We start from the raw sequence: 17,010 nt of genomic DNA, 5'->3' as shown, positions 1-17,010 counted from the left end.
CGGCGCGGCGCCCAATCGCGGCGCGCCTTGTTGCGGGGGCGCGGCCGGCGCCCAGGCCCCGTTTCAAGATGGCGGACGACAGTGAGACAGCAGTGAGGCGGCCGCCGGCGCGGCTCCCGCGACCGGCGGCGGGGGAGAACGACCACGAGCACTGCAGCGACTGCGAGAACGAGGCGGAGCGCGGCTCCAACCGCGGGTGAGCGGCGGCCGGGGCCGCGCGGCGCGGCGGCCGCCGGGGCACATTGAAGGGAGGGCAGCGGCCGGGAAGTGAGCGGCGCCCCGCCCCCCGGGCGCGCTGATTGGCGGGCGGGCGGCGTCCCGCGCTGCGGTTGGCCGAGCCGGCTGTCGATCAGCCGGGGGGGCGGGGCGCTGCGGGAGCGTGTCCGGAGCCCGGCGGGGTCGGGCGGGGCCGCGGCGCGGGGGGGCGACCATCGATTTTAGTGCCTTTCCCTGCCAAAAACGAGCCCTTTCGCTGTGTCTCCTCGTCCTGGCCTCGGGATGTGTCTCCCCACATTCCCTCTGCCCTCCCAGCCCATGCCAGGCGTGCCCGCAGTGACACCCAGGGCGGTGATGCCGCTCCCCCGGCGCGTGTGGCATCCCCGGCGCCCTGCAGGAATCCCAGGCTTCTGCACGCCCATCCCGTCGTTATCCTACACACACAGAGCCCGGGGTTTTGCAAGGCTGTGCCCGCACTGTCTTGTGGCTGGAGGTGTGGAATGGTGGGATAACAACAATGAGGATGGGAATGAGCACAGGCAGCGAGGCACGTCCTTATCTCGCTAGGGAAGAGCTGGAATGCCAAAAGAGCATCGTCCTTACTTACTCATTGCCTTAATTAACGCAGTGCCGAGCTCACTGTGCGTCCAGGGTTTGCAGGAGAGGCTTGGTGCACATTCCAGCTGGGAACGGGTGTGTCACCCTGTGGCTTTCCAGAGGTTTTCCAGAGGTTTTGCACCCGGTGCTCCCCTCACCTGGAGCCCCAGCAGGTGTGCAGACCATCAGCCTGAAGAGCCCTTCTCCTTCCCAGGGGCAATCCCGCCTGCCCAGCAACGAGAGTGAATAAAAGGTCACCCAAGAAATATCCCAGAGCCTTTTTTTCCTGACAGCACAGCTGCCCATTTGTGTTTCCTCTGCCCCCCGGGCGTGGCTCTCCGTGTCTCGCTTTAATCGCTTTAGCCGCGCTCGGGGAGGGTTTGATTTTCTTTCCCTCTGACATGATTAGGTTTGTGGGAGCCAGAGCCGAGCAGAGCACAGACAAGGTGCTCAATCACAGCCACTTCCCAGCCCAGAGGTCCCTCCTGCCCTTTCTGCCAGGAAAAGGTGTGTTCTGGAGCCCCCCTCAGGTCCTGCTGTGCCATTCCTGTCACCTGGAGGGGCTGGGGTGTTTTTGGCTGCAGGTGCCACAAGCTGAGTGGGAGATGTCCAGTAGGGAAATAGTTTGGATTGCTTGAGAAATAACATTAAAGGCGTGGCTGGTGGGCACAGGGATGAGGAGCTCCAGGCAGGGGGGCTTTGGAGCTCTCTGGGAAATCTCCTGCCCTCCCAAAAACCTCACGAGGATCCACCCAGGAGAGACCAGGCAGTGGGAAAGGGGGTGGATTTCCTCCTGGATGTTGATTCCATACCAGCACATCCCACTGGGGTGTGGGAGTGTTTCGGGTCACCCCAGTGACACTGTCCCCAAAAACAGGGCAGGGGAAGGGCCTGGAGCTGCTGGGCATTGCAGAGCCACGCTGGGAGTGCTGTCACTGCCAGTCTGTGCTGGGAGCCACTGGGTCCTGGCACTGAGGCTTAAGACATGAAAGTATTCCTTAGTGAAAGCAGCACTTCCTTTCCTTTTAAGGCCAGGAAGGAGGAATTGGGTTTCCCCAGCCTCAGTGCCGTGTCAGCAGTGGGAAGTGGCTGCACTGCTCTCTGCTGTGGCCATCCAAGTTGATTTTTCCACTGAAGACACTCCCACTGTGGTGTTTGTCGTGTTCTCCTTCGTGTGGAGAGCGTGTCCTTCTGCTGTGTCCCTGCTGTTTGGGGAGGGGTTGTTCCCTGACTCTGGAAATGGGCTCAGGCTGGTGGGCTGGAGTGTCCCAGCCCCGTGAAACAGGTCAGCTCCAGGCAGGAAGAGCTTGGGAATTCCCTGAAGCACAGCTGGGTTGTTGCTGGATGTGAGAGGGGAAAAAAAGGAGCTTTTTCCAGAGGGGCAGCTGCCAGTTTGGCAATCCCTGCCAGCACTTCACCAGGAAAGGATGTCCCTGGGACAGCCCCACGTGGAATTCAGCTGTAGGTGTTGTGTGGGGCACAGTGACTGAGCTCTGCCATCTGCAGATCCTCCTCCCTGCCCAGCCCCCTAACGAGATTACGGCCTAAGAACCGCTCCTGATTAGCCCCAGGTTTGGCACACGGATTTTCCAGCACCTAAATAGGGAGCTGGGATCAACTCCTTCTCTCCTCTGACACCTTCCAGCCTCTCACCAGGCTGAGGGAGCTGAGCTGCCCCCCACATTGTGCTTCCTCCCTCACCTTGCGAAAGCAAAGCCCTCAGATTTGGGAATGGAGCAGGATCGCCCACAGATCCAGGGGATAGAGGGGGAGATGCCATGCACCAGTTTGTTACTGGATGTGTCTGGTGTTTTCCAGCCTCCAGAGGCTGGAAGCAGTCAGTTTGAGCGGGTCTCACCCTCAACAAGCCCAGCTGGTGTATTTAGGTGCTTCCAGACCCCGATTTTCGAGATCCCTCAGGTTTTGGGTGTTGTTTTCTGGGCAGTGCTTTGTGCTGGCGCCTTTCCCTCCCACCCAAGGAGCCGTCTGGTAACGGGAAAGGAGGGATGGGAGTGCCAGGCAATGGCCATGATGGTGGTGATGCCTTTCCCAGGAGAAGGGAAGAGTGTTTTCCTCAGCCAGAAGAGAGACCATCGTGATCCCATGGGGGAATTGGAAGATGTTTCTCCAGCGTGCCCTTCTCCACCCACTTCATCTCTCAAAGCACTTTGGAATGGAAGGAGGATCTGGGAGGAAAAAAAAAGGAGGAAAAGAGCCCTAATTGCAGCTGGGATGGCTGGAAGGCTGTTGGGTGAGAGCTGGGCTGGCAGCTCCCCTTCCTGGGGGTGAAACTGCTTCAGCCCCCTCGGCTCCATGGGTTGGGGCAGCTGCAGTAGTTGGGATTTTGGGTGGTGGTGACTTGTCCCAGGGCACTGGTGGGCCATTGTCCTTAATTTCAGTGTCTGAGGAGCTGCAGCTGCCCTATAAAGATGATTTTTGTTTCCTAACTAGTTTTAAAATAGAAAATACCTATAAGTTGTTGGTTCTGAGCGAGCTGGTCCTTCAGGTTTTCCAGCATTTCCCTAAGTGGTGGTGATTCCTCCTCTGGCTTGGATTTCACCTCCTTGATGGAGCAGGATCCTTCCCCAGGCAGATGCAAAACCTCATCCCACCTCCTGCCAGCCCTGATTTCTTCCAGGGCACGCCAGCTTTGCTCATAAATCAGGCAGGGTTTTACCTGTGAGCCTGGCTGGCTTGGGCTGAACTCATTAGCAGCACGCTGGGGCTTGGCAGCTCTGATTGATGGAGCCCCAGCGACGCCCACGGAGTACGAGGGGAGCATTTTGTTTGTCTCATCTGCCACCTGCAGCATCCCGGTGTGGGGGTGAGCTGGGAACACGTGTCCGTCTCCTCTGGAAGGGGCGGCTTCCGGCACAGCTTGGATGTGCTCAAGAATTCCCCTCGTGCTGTGAAAATCGGTCGGAAATGCTTTGGGTGTGTTTTGTCGCTCCTCCGGGGTGGTTTGGCTCGGAGTGGCCGGGATGTGCCCGGGTCCCGCCCCTGCCCCTCCCCGGGGAGTTAGAAAAGCCGTCCCTCGTTTGTCATGGAAATCAATAGCGCTGTCAGCGCTGCTCCGCTGGGATTGGCGCTGCTGTCATGGCCGAGCCGCCGCTCCTGCGTGGAGGCAAAGCCCTCTCGTGGCAGTGGGAAGGAAGGTAAGATCCCCCCAGGGATGGTTCAGCTGCTGCTCCTCTCTCTGCTCTGCTGCAAACAAACACTTCAGGTGCTTCTGGAGAACAGGGTGGGGCTCCTCTTCCCCTCCTTTTGTGGAGCAGCTCATCCTGAGTGCTTGTTCCCCGTGCCAGTAACGCTTCTTGTGTCCCGGTGTTCCACACAGGGCTCTGCTGATGGATTCTCTGATCCTTCTCCTTTGATCCTTGCTGGTTCCCTTTTCCCAGCATGTGCTGCTGGTCTGGTTTTATCCAGGGAAAAGCTTCCCCAGCCCAGCAGCTCCGTGTCCTGCAGAGCAGGACAGTGCAGCCCATCATGTCATCCACAGGCCTCCCATCTCCATCCCTCAAACCCCACATTTCTCCATCCACTTCTCCCTGGTTTCATAACCCACTTGCTACTCAGCTCAGGGATTTCACGGAATGGTTTGGTTGGAAGGGACCTTGAAGATCATGTGGTTCCAACCCCAAACTGCCACCTTCCACTTGTATTTTTTTAACCTCTCTTCCCCTCCCAGCTCCTCCTTGTTCTGTCCTCTCCGAAATAAATAGTTGGATGCCGCTCCAGCACATTTGCCAACGCATTCCTTCTCTCTCCTGCTCCGCCCTCCTCACCACTGAGTTGTGTTTGGTGGAGACACGAAGCTGCTCCAGGGGTGTGTGGTGCTTTGGGGGTCCCAAGGCTGGGCAGGTCAGAGCTGTGGGGTCGTCCCTGCTGTGAGAGCAGCAGTTGTTCTGGGGTGCAAGGAACGAGACACCTCTTGGAGAGTTAAAGTGGCAGAGCCACTCCAGGGTTGAATTTCCCTGTGAGCCCTGACCCTCTTGGAGGCTGTGACCTTGTTTTTGAGGACTGCTGAGGCTCCTGCCAGGCTTGGAGTGCCCCAGCTCTGCAGCAGTAACATCCCCTGTCCTGTGTCAGGGCATCCCCTGGGGGACCATGAGATCACCATCACTTGATCCCACGTGCCGTGCCAGGGGCAGGCACCTCTCCTCTGCTTTCCTCCTGGATTTGCCATCAGCCAGGCCAGGCTCAGTGTGGGGTTTCACCCCTGTGGCTCTTTTGGGGTGATCATCATCAGGGCTGTCCTGCATCCCTGGAAGAAGGAGCATTTCCCACCCTGCAGTCCCAGAAATGTGCTGCTCAGTCTCGATTTTCCAGCTCCAGCATAACAATATAATCATCTCCCAATAAACAGCATCCCTAGAGCGTCACCCCTGCAGGGGGGTGACACTCAGTGCAGTGTCCTTGGCCACCAGCCCTTCCATGGCACCTGGACCTGCTACAGGGCCTTGTCCCCAGGGCTAGATCAGCATTTGCTGCTCCCACATCCATCCTGGGGCTTGGGGAGGAGGAAAAAACCAAAGCTGGGCATCCCACCACCCCGCAGGGTGGATTTGGACACATGTGGCCACACAGGAGGGCTGTGACAGCAGATGGATGGTCACCTGTGGAGCAGGGCACGGTCCCCACTGCAGAGCAGACCTGCAGGGTGGGAGGTGTTGGCTCTGGTCCCTTTTTGGGAGTTCTCTGCTGTGAAGTGGGTGCTTGGCTGCACCCTCTGTGCATGGAGTATTCCCCTGGCTGGAGACTGGCACTCAGCAGGGAGCCTGTATTTTCTTTAGAGAGCTTCAGGAGCTCAGTAAATGCCCTCCCCAAAGAAAACCCCAGGGCTGCAATGATGTTTCTTTTGTTCCCCAGGGGCCTGAGTCCAGCAAATGACAGTGGAGCCAAAAAGAAGAAAAAGAAACCCAAACAGAAGAGAGAGAAAGGAGGAGGAGACCAGCCCGAGCAGGCTCAGGACCAGCCAGTGAAGGTGAGCCCCCCCTTCCCAGAATCCCAGCCCCATCCTGAGCCTTCTCCAGTGCAGCTCAGGGCAAGGAAGGAGTTCTCAGTGCTGGTTTTGGGCACTTGGCTGCTCAGTAAACTTGAGCTGTGCAGTGATTTCCCAGCCTGGTTCCGTGTGTGGGAATTGCTGTTGTGCAGGAGGTGTTTGCAGAGCACTCCAGGGATAATGCAGCCCTTGGCTGGCTGTCCCAGCCACTTCCAGGGTCACACTGGCGCCTCTGAGCAGACACCAGCTGCCTGTCACAGGCAGGAGCTGCCACCTACCTGCAGCAGCACAGGGCTGAAACCTGATGGTGTTGATTTTTGGCTCCCAGCCAGGGAGAGCAGGGGCTATCCTGTTCCCTCTGGGCTCTGCCTGATCCTCTCCAGCAGCATGGGAAGGGTTGTGGGACATGCAGGGTTTGTCCCTGCCAGGGTGGCACCATCCCATCCCCTCTGGTCCTGTGTCAGGGGACACATCAACAGAGACTGTTTTCTGCCTGGTGCCCCGTTCCCATCCAAATATTTGGAATATTTTGTCCATCTGACTGTGCAGAGCTTTCAGCTGGGGCTTTGCGTGTTTCAAACCGAGTTCCCCAGGGCTCAGGGAGCAGCCACTGCAGGAATGCCCAGAACTGGCTGTGGGTTGATCCAGGGGGTCCCTGCAGGGTGTGAGGAGGGGAAGTTTGCTCCTGGGGCTCACAGCACCCTCTTAACTGAACCTGAAAGCATTTTCAGGCAGTTCATCCACCCCCTTTGTCCCAGGAGTGCTAAAAAGCAGGTCTAGGTGTGTGGCTGGTGGAAGGGTTTGTCCATCCTATAAAGGATTGGGGCTGGGAAGGGGCTTCTCCTGCCTACTCTCCCCTTCCTGGCAGTGCCCTGAGGCAGGATCAGCTCCAGGATCCCCTGAGGAGGAGCCAAAATCCAGACCTGATGGCTCAGCTTACTCATTTTGCCTTCCCACCCTCCTTTCTTGCCCTCAGGTGAACTCTTTACCCGCTGAGAGGATCCAGGAGATTCAAAAAGCCATCGAGCTCTTCTCTGTAGGTCAGGGCCCTGCCAAAACCATGGAGGAGGCCAGCAAGAGGAGCTACCAGTTCTGGGACACGCAGCCAGTGCCCAAGCTCGGTATGTGCAGCCCCCTCAGTGTTCTGTGGGCCCTGGGGGAAGCCTTGTGGTCCCCAGGCTGCTCCAGGAAGCCCTGGAAAAGCTGGTGTGTGGCCACCAAGTGAGTCCCTGGCTGGCCTGGCCTTCAAAGGCATCACAGCCACCTCTCCACCATTCAGCACAGAGGGATGAGAACCACTTCAGACATCTGGTTTGATGCCTCCTGCATTTGGACACCCCTTAATCCCAGGCCTTGGCTTGGCTCTCCCCAGCCCTCTGTGCTCGGTTTTCATGCACGGTGTTGCCACATCCTGGACTATCCAGGGTTTCCCATCCAGGGGAAGGTAACCTGGGGTGAGTTGGGGCCAGACAGTGATGGGAGCTGCTCCAGGAGGCAGGTCCATGTGTCCAAGCCCACAGTTTCCAGGTTTTCCTGATGCTTATCACTGGCTGCTCTTCAGTAACTCCCTTCGTGGGGTTGTGTCTGACCTCTCATGCTGAAAATGCCTTATTTGATTCCCCTTCCATGGGAATTCCCTTTCCACGCTGTCAGCACCACTGTGAGGCTTTCTCTGGCTCTCAAAACCTGTTTGCTGGGAGGTGGTCTCAGCTTTGTGCTGGGAAGATCACACAGTGAGGTGGCAGGGGGGTCACGTGAGGCAGCAAAGCCTGGTCTTGCAGTTCCCATTTTTCCTGAGGATCCTGGACATGACAAACTTCATTTCTGCTTGGGAAAAGCCTGGAGGAAAGGTGGGAGGTGTCTTTTGGGGAGGGAGAGGCACAAAGCAACCCATTCCTCTCAATGCCATGGTGCTGGCTGGCTGTCACCATGTCCTAGTGTTCCTCAGGAGCACACTCTGGCACATGAGGATATTTAGAGCTGGATAACAGGATGGCTTTTTTAGGGATTTTTGGGGACCAAATTGCAGAGCAGTTCAGCCCCTGCTCAAAACAGAGAGGGCAGCCAGGGGTGAGCCTTTCGGGGAGCTGCCCGGGCTGGGTGTGATGGGGGAAATTCCTGCTCTGGGCTCTCACCACCTCCCCATTGCCTGGAAACCTTTTCAATGCCTTTTTAAGGGAATTCCTAATTAGCAGGACTCGCTCCTCCTGACATCCCAAATAAAGCTGGAGCTCGAGGTGACATCTCCTGGCTGAACCAGGGCTTGAGGAGTCAGTGGTTTTACAGAACAAAAGTTGTGCTGTTCCCTGCAGCTCCTCCTGGGGCTCAGTGGGCAGGAAGCACGATCACTTGCCAAGTGGCAGAAGCCAGAGCTGGCAGGAGAATTCACCATCCCATGGAGCAACTCCCAGGAAAGTGCTGGCCAAAGGCTGGGATCATGGGGATGGGGAAGGATGAGGACCTGGAGGGTGTAGCTGTGGCTGTGTTTGGTCACCTGAGCAGCACTGGTGGGGTTGTGGAAGGGGAAGATCTCAGGAGGACCATTTGCATCCTGCACATCCATGGAGGAATAAAACAGGCGTTGCTTTGACTGAGGTGTTTGTGTTCAGCCCCACCACTGCCCTGGAAGGAGTTTTGATTCCCTGCCCTGTGTTGTCCCAAACTGGGAGGGTGAAATGCTGCTCCAGGGACCTGGACTGAGAGACATGAGGAGTGTTGGTCAGCAGGTTGAGGCTTGGCCTCACAGAGTGGAGAATTCCATGGCTCCCTGCTCTCTCTTCCAGGAGAGGTGGTGAACACCCACGGCCCGGTGGAGCCGGACAAGGACAATATCCGTCAGGAGCCCTACACCCTGCCCCAGGGCTTCACCTGGGATGCCCTGGACCTCGGGGACAGAGGTGTGGTGAGTACAGGCACACGTTTGTTGGGAGGGCATCTGGGTTGGCACTGCTTTACTTGGGCTGTTGAAGATTGTTCTGGGGATGGGAACGTGTCCTGCACCCCACCGGGAGACTCCAGCTTGGTGTCACACCATCTCCTTGGGCTGGGATGGGTCTGACTTTCCTGGCTGCTGTTCCCTCTCCCCCATCCCATGGTTTCTTCGTGGGGACAGTAAGGATGCCTGAAGCCAGGAGTTTTCCCTTGGGAAGACCTTTTAGACACCTCCAAGGGCAGCCGGGCGTGTCCTGCAGCTCTCCCTGCTCTGCTACAGGACCGTAGTGCCTTTAGCACGGCTGCACGTGGCTGTGGTGGCCACACAGGAAGCATTCAGGGTCCCCTCTGGGGGCAGCTGGGGCAGGTGATGGTTGAGTAACCTCCTTAACCTGCGTGCTCTGTGCTGCTGTAGCTGAAGGAGCTCTACACGCTGCTCAACGAGAACTACGTGGAGGACGACGACAACATGTTCCGCTTCGATTACTCCCCCGAGTTCCTGCTGTGGTGAGTGGCACCAGGAGTGTGCAGCAGAGGGGGTTGGATGCTGACAAGCCTCATCTTAGTGACAGCACTGCAGCTGCCTTTGCTTATCCCATCTCACGTCCTCCTGAGATGTCCCTTCCCCATCTGTCGCCGTGCGCGGTGTCCCAGGGACACTGCCAGGGGGGCTGTCACCCAGCCCTGCCTGCCTGTGGCTCCTTTGAGATAGGGCCAGCCTAAAACTGGCCCTTTCTCCTCTTTGGTTTGATCCCTCAAGTGTTTGTGAACATCCCAGTGGCTGAGGAGTTTCTCAGTGCCCTGGAGCTGTGGGAGGAGGGCGGCTGCCAAGTGATGCTGCCAGCTCCACCTATGGAGTCCTGGTGCAGCAGAGCTGTTTCCTTGGGGTGTTCCTGCATCAAGGAACGTGGATTTCCTCCTGTGTCACTAGTGAGGACTGACCTTGGAGTGCAGGAATTGCCGTGGATCCCAGCATATCTGCCACCCTCCCATCCTTCTGCCTGCCAACAGGACACAGGGTGTCCCAGGGCAGGATGGGAGGCAGGAGCAGGCACTCCTGGGGACATGGGAGGTGACTGTGAGCTGTGTCTCTCCCCAGGGCTCTGCGTCCTCCGGGCTGGCTGCCCCAGTGGCACTGTGGGGTCCGAGTTGTCTCCAGCAAGAAGCTGGTTGGATTTATCAGCGCCATTCCAGCCACTATCCACATCTATGACACGTGAGTGCTGCTCCCCTGCCTTTCTCATCCTGCCTCTTGCTGGCAAGTGGGGCTTTCTGGGAGCACTGAGAGGGTCTGGCTGTGTTGTCCTCCCCAGCCCACAGCCAGACCTGCACCCTGCAGCCTTGCAGGAGAAGGTGGGGGATGTTTGAGGTGGTCAGGGCAGCTCTGCACGAGAACATCTCATAGTTAAGAACTGTGAAGGCTTTTCCTCAACAAGAGAGGTCGGCTCAGAGTTCTGGCTTACAGAATTCATCCAGTGCTGGATGGAGACATAGAATATCCTGAGCTGGAAGGGACCTCTAAGGATCATCCAACTCCTGGCCCTGCACAGACACCCCAGCAATCCCCCCCTGTCCCTCAGAGCATTGTCCAAACCCTCCTGGAGCTCTGGCAGCCTTGGGGCTGTGCCCACTGCCCTGAGGAGCCTGTTCAGTGCCCATCACCCTGTGGGGAAAGAACCTATTCCTGATACCCAACCTAACCCTCTCCTGACACAAATTCAGACCATTTTTCCTGGGAAAACCGTGGGTAACAGCTTAAGGGCAAGCTCTCCAAACCCAGCCCTTGCCCCTTGACCTTCCACGAGGCGTTGCCTTCCCATTCCCTTGAAGGGGCTGGAGGTGAATCACCCAGGGCCTTGGGGTGATCCTCCCAGCTCAGGGTCTCATGCTCTTGCATTCTTCCTTCCCCAAGAGAGAAGAAGATGGTGGAGATAAACTTCCTGTGCGTCCACAAAAAGCTGCGCTCCAAACGGGTGGCTCCGGTGCTGATCCGCGAGATCACGCGGCGGGTGCACCTGGAGGGGATCTTCCAGGCTGTTTACACTGCGGGAGTGGTGCTGCCAAAGCCTGTGGGGACTTGCAGGTGAGTGTGTCTGTGGCTCTCCAAAGGTTTCACTCTGCACATCTCCCGTTCCCGAGGGCCCCTCTGTGACCGGCAGCGCCCGTGGGATTCCCCAGGACGGGAGAGAGTGATCCCAGCCCGCATTCCATCTCCCCGTGCTGTCCTTCCAGGATTAAGCCCCGTGGCTTTGCTAAAGCTGCTGATGTAACACAGGAGAGGAGCCTTTTGCAGCACAGGCACCTCAGGGGGAGCTGCTGGCCTGATGTTCTCTCTTGCCCTCACGGCAGCTACGAGGCCCTCGTGCCCCAGAGGCATCTCCCACCACCGGTGTGTTTCTGCAGGTACTGGCACCGGTCCCTGAACCCTCGGAAACTCATCGAGGTCAAATTCTCCCACCTGAGCAGGAACATGACTATGCAACGTACCACGAAGCTTTACCGGCTGCCAGAGGTGGGTTCCAGCCGGGAGCAGAGCTCAGGAATTGTCTCTGGCTGGGCCAGGCTGGGAGCTGGAGGCACAAACATTCCAGCCGAGGTCGAGTCCTCTGCCTGGAGACCCGGGGTTTGCTCGGCGTGGTAAATGACTCTGTCAAGCAATTGTGCTTTATTTAATCTTTATTTAATCTTTATGTATTTCTGCCCGGGTACCTGCATTCTGAGGGCAAATTCTTGCAGTTAGAGGACCCTGTGAGGTTTTGTTTGATGGTGAGTCACAGCCTGTCCTCCTGGTAAAACAAGCAGGCAGATCTGACAGCCTTCATCTGTCCAAACACAGCCTCGGTGTGACCTTGGAGCGGGTTAGTCCCTCATTCTTCAGTCACACTGATCAGATCTGGCACTGCAGTTGTCCTGCTGGGGAGGTTCCCCAGCTGGATATGAGAGGAAAAAAACCAAACAAAGCATTAAAATTGCCACCACCTTCCCTGACCTTGTTGGCTCCTTTCTGTCGGCCAGAGCTGCCCCGTTTGGGTTGGGAAGTGCTGTTTCAGTGTGGGGCAGCACAAGGCTCCTGCCTCCTGCCATCACACTGGGGTGGAGCTGCTGGTTCCTGCACAGGAGCTCAGCCCCAGAGCAGATCTGGGCATGCTGAGCCATCCCAACCCTAGATTAGTAAGTGAAGCCAACTGGGAATATTACCAGGCAGTTCCTTGCAGAGCAAGGACACGTCTGCCAGCCTGTGCCTGCTGTGAGCGGGAGCAGAGACCTGGAGGGAAGCAGAGACCTGGTGCCATTAGTGGGTAGGAGGCCACTGCCAGTGGGACCTGCCCTGGCACAGGGGGCTGTGGGACGTGCTGTTCTCTCTCTGATCTTTGCCATCACATCCATCCTCTGCTGGGGGCAGGGCTGGGCTGGGGGGCTGAAAACGGGCTGAGCTAAGCAGAGAACATCTCGGTGCCGCTTGCTGGAGAGCCCGTGGGTGACAAAAAAACCACCGTGCAAGCAGCACAATGGGTTTGTCCCACTTTGTGTAGACTCCCAAGACGCCCGGCCTGCGGCCCATGGAGCACAGGGACATCTCTGCCGTGCACAAGCTCTTGACCGAGTACCTGAAGCAGTTCCACCTGACGCCCGTGATGAGCCGAGAGGAGGTGGAGCACTGGTTCTTACCTCAGGAGAACATCATCGACACCTTTGTGGTAGAGGTGAGGGGCAGGGGCAGGGTGATGGGGGGTGTTTGCCTGGGTTTTGCCTCTGCTGGAGCTGTGAGAGCAGCGAGATGCCCTTCCAGGGTGGGAGTTTGCTGGAGGGTGGTGCCTCCGTCCTGGGATGCTCGGAGTCCCCTCCCACCCACTGGAAAAGCCCCCCTAAGGCTCCATCTGGGCTTTCTCCTGGCTCTGACATGTCACGGTGTCACTTCTCCCTTCCAGAGCGCCCCGGGGGAGGTGACAGACTTCCTGAGCTTCTACACTCTGCCCTCCACCATCATGAACCACCCGACTCACAAGAGCCTGAAAGCTGCTTATTCCTTCTACAACGTTCACACCAAGACGCCTCTCATCGACCTCATGAGTGACGCCCTCATCCTCGCCAAGTCGGTGAGGGACGGCAGGGACGGGGTGGCACCAGGGCACCGGGAGGCTCACTGGGTACTGGCAGCTCACTGGGAGCTCACTGGGAGCTCACCAGGAATCCCCTGAGGCACCAGCAGCTCGCTGGGCACCAGCAGCTCAGCAGGAAGCTCATGGCAGGCTGGACACCCTTGTTTTTGTGGGAAGGGCCAGCCACAGGGCCGTTCCTAAAATCCTAAAGGATCTGCCACCAGGAGAGGGATGCAGGGGGGGGTACTCTGAGCCTTCCAGCTGGTGGTGAGCAGAGCTCGGGGTGTCTGCTTATGTCCTACAGCAAACAGTCCTGCTGTGTGTCCACAGCACTTGGATTGAGAGTGGGTACACTGAGGCTGAGCCCTTTTTTTGGGATGCAGAGCTGGGTAGGAGAGGGGGACAGGCAGCTCACAGGTGGGAGGAGCTCTCCAGCACAAGAGCAGGAGCTGATGGCTTTGTGTCTCCCCCGAGCAGAAAGGATTCGACGTCTTCAATGCACTGGATCTCATGGAAAACAAAACCTTCCTGGAGAAGCTGAAGTTCGGGATCGGGGACGGGAACCTGCAGTATTACCTGTACAATTGGAAGTGTCCCAGCATGGCCCCAGAGAAGGTCAGTGCTGTGGGGTGGGGGGTCCTCATGTGTTGGAGGGGGTCTCGTCCCCACAGCCCCAGGGAGATGAGTTTGGTGTCATGCACACCCCTCGGTGCTCCCAGGCTGGCTGGTGTCTGTCACACTGTGGTGACAGGTGAACCCAGTGTCAGCTCCTCTGTGCTGTCCCTGGGGAAAATCCCTGGGCACTCATCTCTCCAAGGCTCGTTTTAGTCTTGGACTAGTGCAGGTTCACCTCACACACCCCTGCACGGACAAGCCCTGCCCTCTGTGGGAGGAGGGCAGGCACAGAGGGCTGCAGGGTGACACATGGGGCACCAGGGTTTGTGGCAGTCACCTGGGAAGCAGTTGCTGTGCCCTGTGAGTCCTCACAGGACCTGGGTGTCACCACACAGCCCTGGGTGTCACCCTGTCCTAGTGGGGTGGGAGGAACAACCACCCCTCTGGAGGGAGCAGGAGAACTTGAGAGGTGTGGGGTTGTTGTGAACAGGATCCCGTGAGGATGAGCTGTGCCACCATGAACCATGGAATCACAGGGTGTCACCTTGTCCCCAGGGCCAGCAGCCACTCCCCACCCAGCTGCTCCCAGTGCTGGGCTGTGGGCACCCTGTCTGCCAGGCTGGGCTGTTTTTAGGCAGCACCTGGTTGCCACTGTCCCTCCACCCTGAAGATGTTCAGCATCTGTCCAGTCCACAGCCCCCTTGGAGAGGATGGTGCTTGAGAACCAGAATCTGCACAGCCACATCCCAGCTAATTAATGCCTTACCAGCTAATTAATGCCTTGATGGCAGTCACGGGGCTTTGCTTCCATGGTGTGAAGCCAGGTCCGTCTCTGGGTACAAAACACACACCCTAAACCAGCCTCACTTGGCCACTGAGCCTTCCAGGAAACCCCAGGAGGTGTCAGCAATCCATTTTCTCACTGGAAGAGCTGGGGGCTTGGAGAGCCTGGTGCTGGGAATGCTCCCAGGACATCTCCTGTGGTGGGGCTGAGCAGGGCTCCAGTGGGTTGGAGACCAGGAACACCCAGCAGGACTTGTCCCAGGACTGGGCTCTGGGAAGCAGCTTCTCCCAAATCATAGAATCATGGAATGGTTTGGGTTGAAGGGACCTTCAAACCCATCCAGTCCTACTCCCTGCCATGGGCAGGGGCACCTTCCAGCAGCCCAGGTTGCTCCAAGCCCCATCCAGCCTAGCCTTGGATGCTCCCAGGGATCCAAGGGCAGCCACAGCTTCTCTGGGCAACCTGTGCCAGGGCCTGCCCACCCTCACAGCCAAGAATTTCTTCCCAATAGAATTCCTTGCCATCATCCCATCTATCCCTGCCCTGTGTCAGTGGGAAGCCATTCCCTGTGTCCTGTCCCTCCATCCCTTGTCCCCAGTCCCTCCCAGCACTCCTGGAACCCCTTTTGGCCCTGGAAGAGGCTCTAAGGTCTCTCTGGAGCCTTCTCCTCTCCAGGTGAGCCCCTCCAGCTCTCCCAGCCTGGCTCCATGACGGAGCTGTTCCCTCAGGAACATCCTTGGCTCATGAGTCAGGTCTGTCTCACAGCCTGGCAGGGTCTGTGGTTCGTCACACCCCAAACATTGGTCACCTCCCCAGAGCTGGGCAAGTGCCCATGTGCTCATTCAGCCACAAGCCCGGGGCTTTGCTGCTCTCAAATATCCCAAAACTGGTGAGGAAACCCACATGGACAACCCTGAGCCCTCCCAGCCGGCACAGTGAGGGGTTGGGAGCTGCATCTGCCTGGAGCCAGGAACGCCGGTGCGCGGGCCCATCCTGACTGCCTATTTCCATTGCCCCCAGGTCGGACTGGTGCTGCAGTAGTGAGCCCTTGCCAGGAGAGCGTGGAGGAGCCGGGCCTGGTGGAGGTGCTGCCCCTCATCCTTTCTGCCAAAGCTGGACCCATGCCAGGCCAGGGGGAACCGGAGCAGCTGCCCACGGCTCCCGCCGCCGCCTCCTTGTCTGGTTTAATTTGCATCCTCTAAAGACACGATCAAGGGAATGTAACTGCTGAAACTAGATCATGATTGGCATAGAATGGAGCTAACGGGTGAATAATAAAAGTATATATTATATATATTTTAAATCTTTCCTGTTCCCAACTGCCACGAGTCGCATTGGGCTGCTGAAGGGCCCCCTCTGGGACTGTTCTCCGTGGGCACAGCGAGGCGGAGGCTGCGGCGCTGGCACGTGGTGGAGCACCGGCACGTGGTGGCCATGGCCAGGTCCTCCTGCCTGCCCCGAGGGTGCTTTGGGCTCTCCCCTGCTCGGCTCTTTGCCCCCAGTTTGCTCCCTCCTCTGTTAAACGGGGTCCCTCCCCGCAGGCTCGGGAGCACGTCGGAATTCCTTCCTAAGGGCTATTTGTGCAAGTGATGCCTTGTCCCATCTCCACCCGCACGTGGGGACTCCAGCTCTTCAACGAGGCGAGCGCTGAACTGAGGGCAGCAGCCCCCGAAGATCCAGGGGGACTCAGCTCTGGCACAGCCTGCTCTGCTCAGACTCCTGGGGCTCCTTCCCTCTAGCGCTGGGGCTGTGGGCACCAGGAGATGCTCCATCACCGCTGCCTCAGCTGCTTTTCTCTGGAAGCATGGAATTTTCTCTGGAAGCATGGAAATATGGAGACATGCCACCGGCATCACCCTGGGCCTTCAGGCTCCCCAGCCACCCTGGTGCCTCCTCCACCAGCTCCCAGCTCGTCATCTTGTGCTGTGGGATCTACCAAGATAAAGGAAACGTTTTCTCTCGTGGAAAAACCTTCATCCCCTCGAGATCCTTCGGGAAAGGAGCGCCTGGACAGCCTCCTGCCGTGTCACGAACCCAGCGCTCCGAGATGCTCCTGCCCTCCCAGCCAAAGGTTTCCAAAGCTGCACACCAAGGCCAAGACCCCCCTGTCTATGCACTCCCACGCCTCCCTGTCCCTGTCGTGTCCCTGTCACACCCTGTGGCACCACAGACCCCCCCTCAGGGTCTCTGCCCACCCCAGCCTGGACCTGCAGGGCCTCAGTGGGGACCAGGAGCCCGTCACGTCCCCCCCGGCAGCGCCATCTCACCCCCCTGCTTGGGGTCCTGTGTCACCTATGCAAGTACCTCTGTGTCCCCTGCTGTGTCCCTGCTGTGCTGGGGGGCTGGGTGTGTGTGGGGGCACCAGTGGGACCCTCCCCTTGCCCCCAGGGCGGGTTTGAGGGCTGTTCCCCCCCGGCTTCCACGGGTGCAGCACCCACGGGTGCTGGGCAGCTGCCTGGGGCAGTGCTGGTTTGGGGGTGGGCTTGGCCCTTACCCCCCCACAGCGGGCCCTGGGGGGTGACAGGGACACCAGGACAGGCTCTGTTAAAATAAAACCTTTATTGACTGGCTTGACCCCGGGGTATAAATGTGTGCCAGGGCAGGGGTGGGGGGGTGTCCCATGCCAGGCACAGTGGGGTGTGTGGTGGCAGGGTCACTGTCATTGCAGCTGGGATTCAGCATGGCCAGGGCTGGTGATGTTTGGGGGTTGCTGTCACCCCTGTGGGGTTTTCTATGGCCTGGTCACCCCGTCCTGGCTGTCACAG

The 17,010-nt window shown here is 58.3% G+C and overlaps 1 protein-coding gene across 1 annotated transcript; it reads left to right on the top strand.

The window, feature by feature from the left end:
* The first annotated feature begins 45 nt into the window (after positions 1 to 45).
* Positions 46 to 16,819, top strand: NMT1 (N-myristoyltransferase 1). The gene is made up of 12 exons (XM_050327475.1): positions 46 to 196; positions 5,683 to 5,797; positions 6,792 to 6,936; positions 8,599 to 8,717; positions 9,162 to 9,253; positions 9,846 to 9,962; positions 10,659 to 10,829; positions 11,150 to 11,258; positions 12,280 to 12,450; positions 12,676 to 12,843; positions 13,324 to 13,461; positions 15,266 to 16,819. The coding sequence occupies exons 1-12, from the start codon at positions 69 to 71 to the stop codon at positions 15,284 to 15,286; spliced, it is 1,494 nt and encodes a 497-aa protein (XP_050183432.1). The 5' UTR covers positions 46 to 68; the 3' UTR covers positions 15,287 to 16,819.
* The last annotated feature ends 191 nt before the right edge of the window (positions 16,820 to 17,010 follow it).

Source organism: Myiozetetes cayanensis, unplaced genomic scaffold (assembly GCF_022539395.1).
Source record: "Myiozetetes cayanensis isolate MyiCay16 unplaced genomic scaffold, myiCay2020 scf34, whole genome shotgun sequence".
Taxonomy (NCBI): Eukaryota; Metazoa; Chordata; class Aves; order Passeriformes; family Tyrannidae; genus Myiozetetes; species Myiozetetes cayanensis.
Note: the sequence above shows the minus strand (reverse complement) of the source record. Positions and strands in the feature narration are given on the sequence as shown.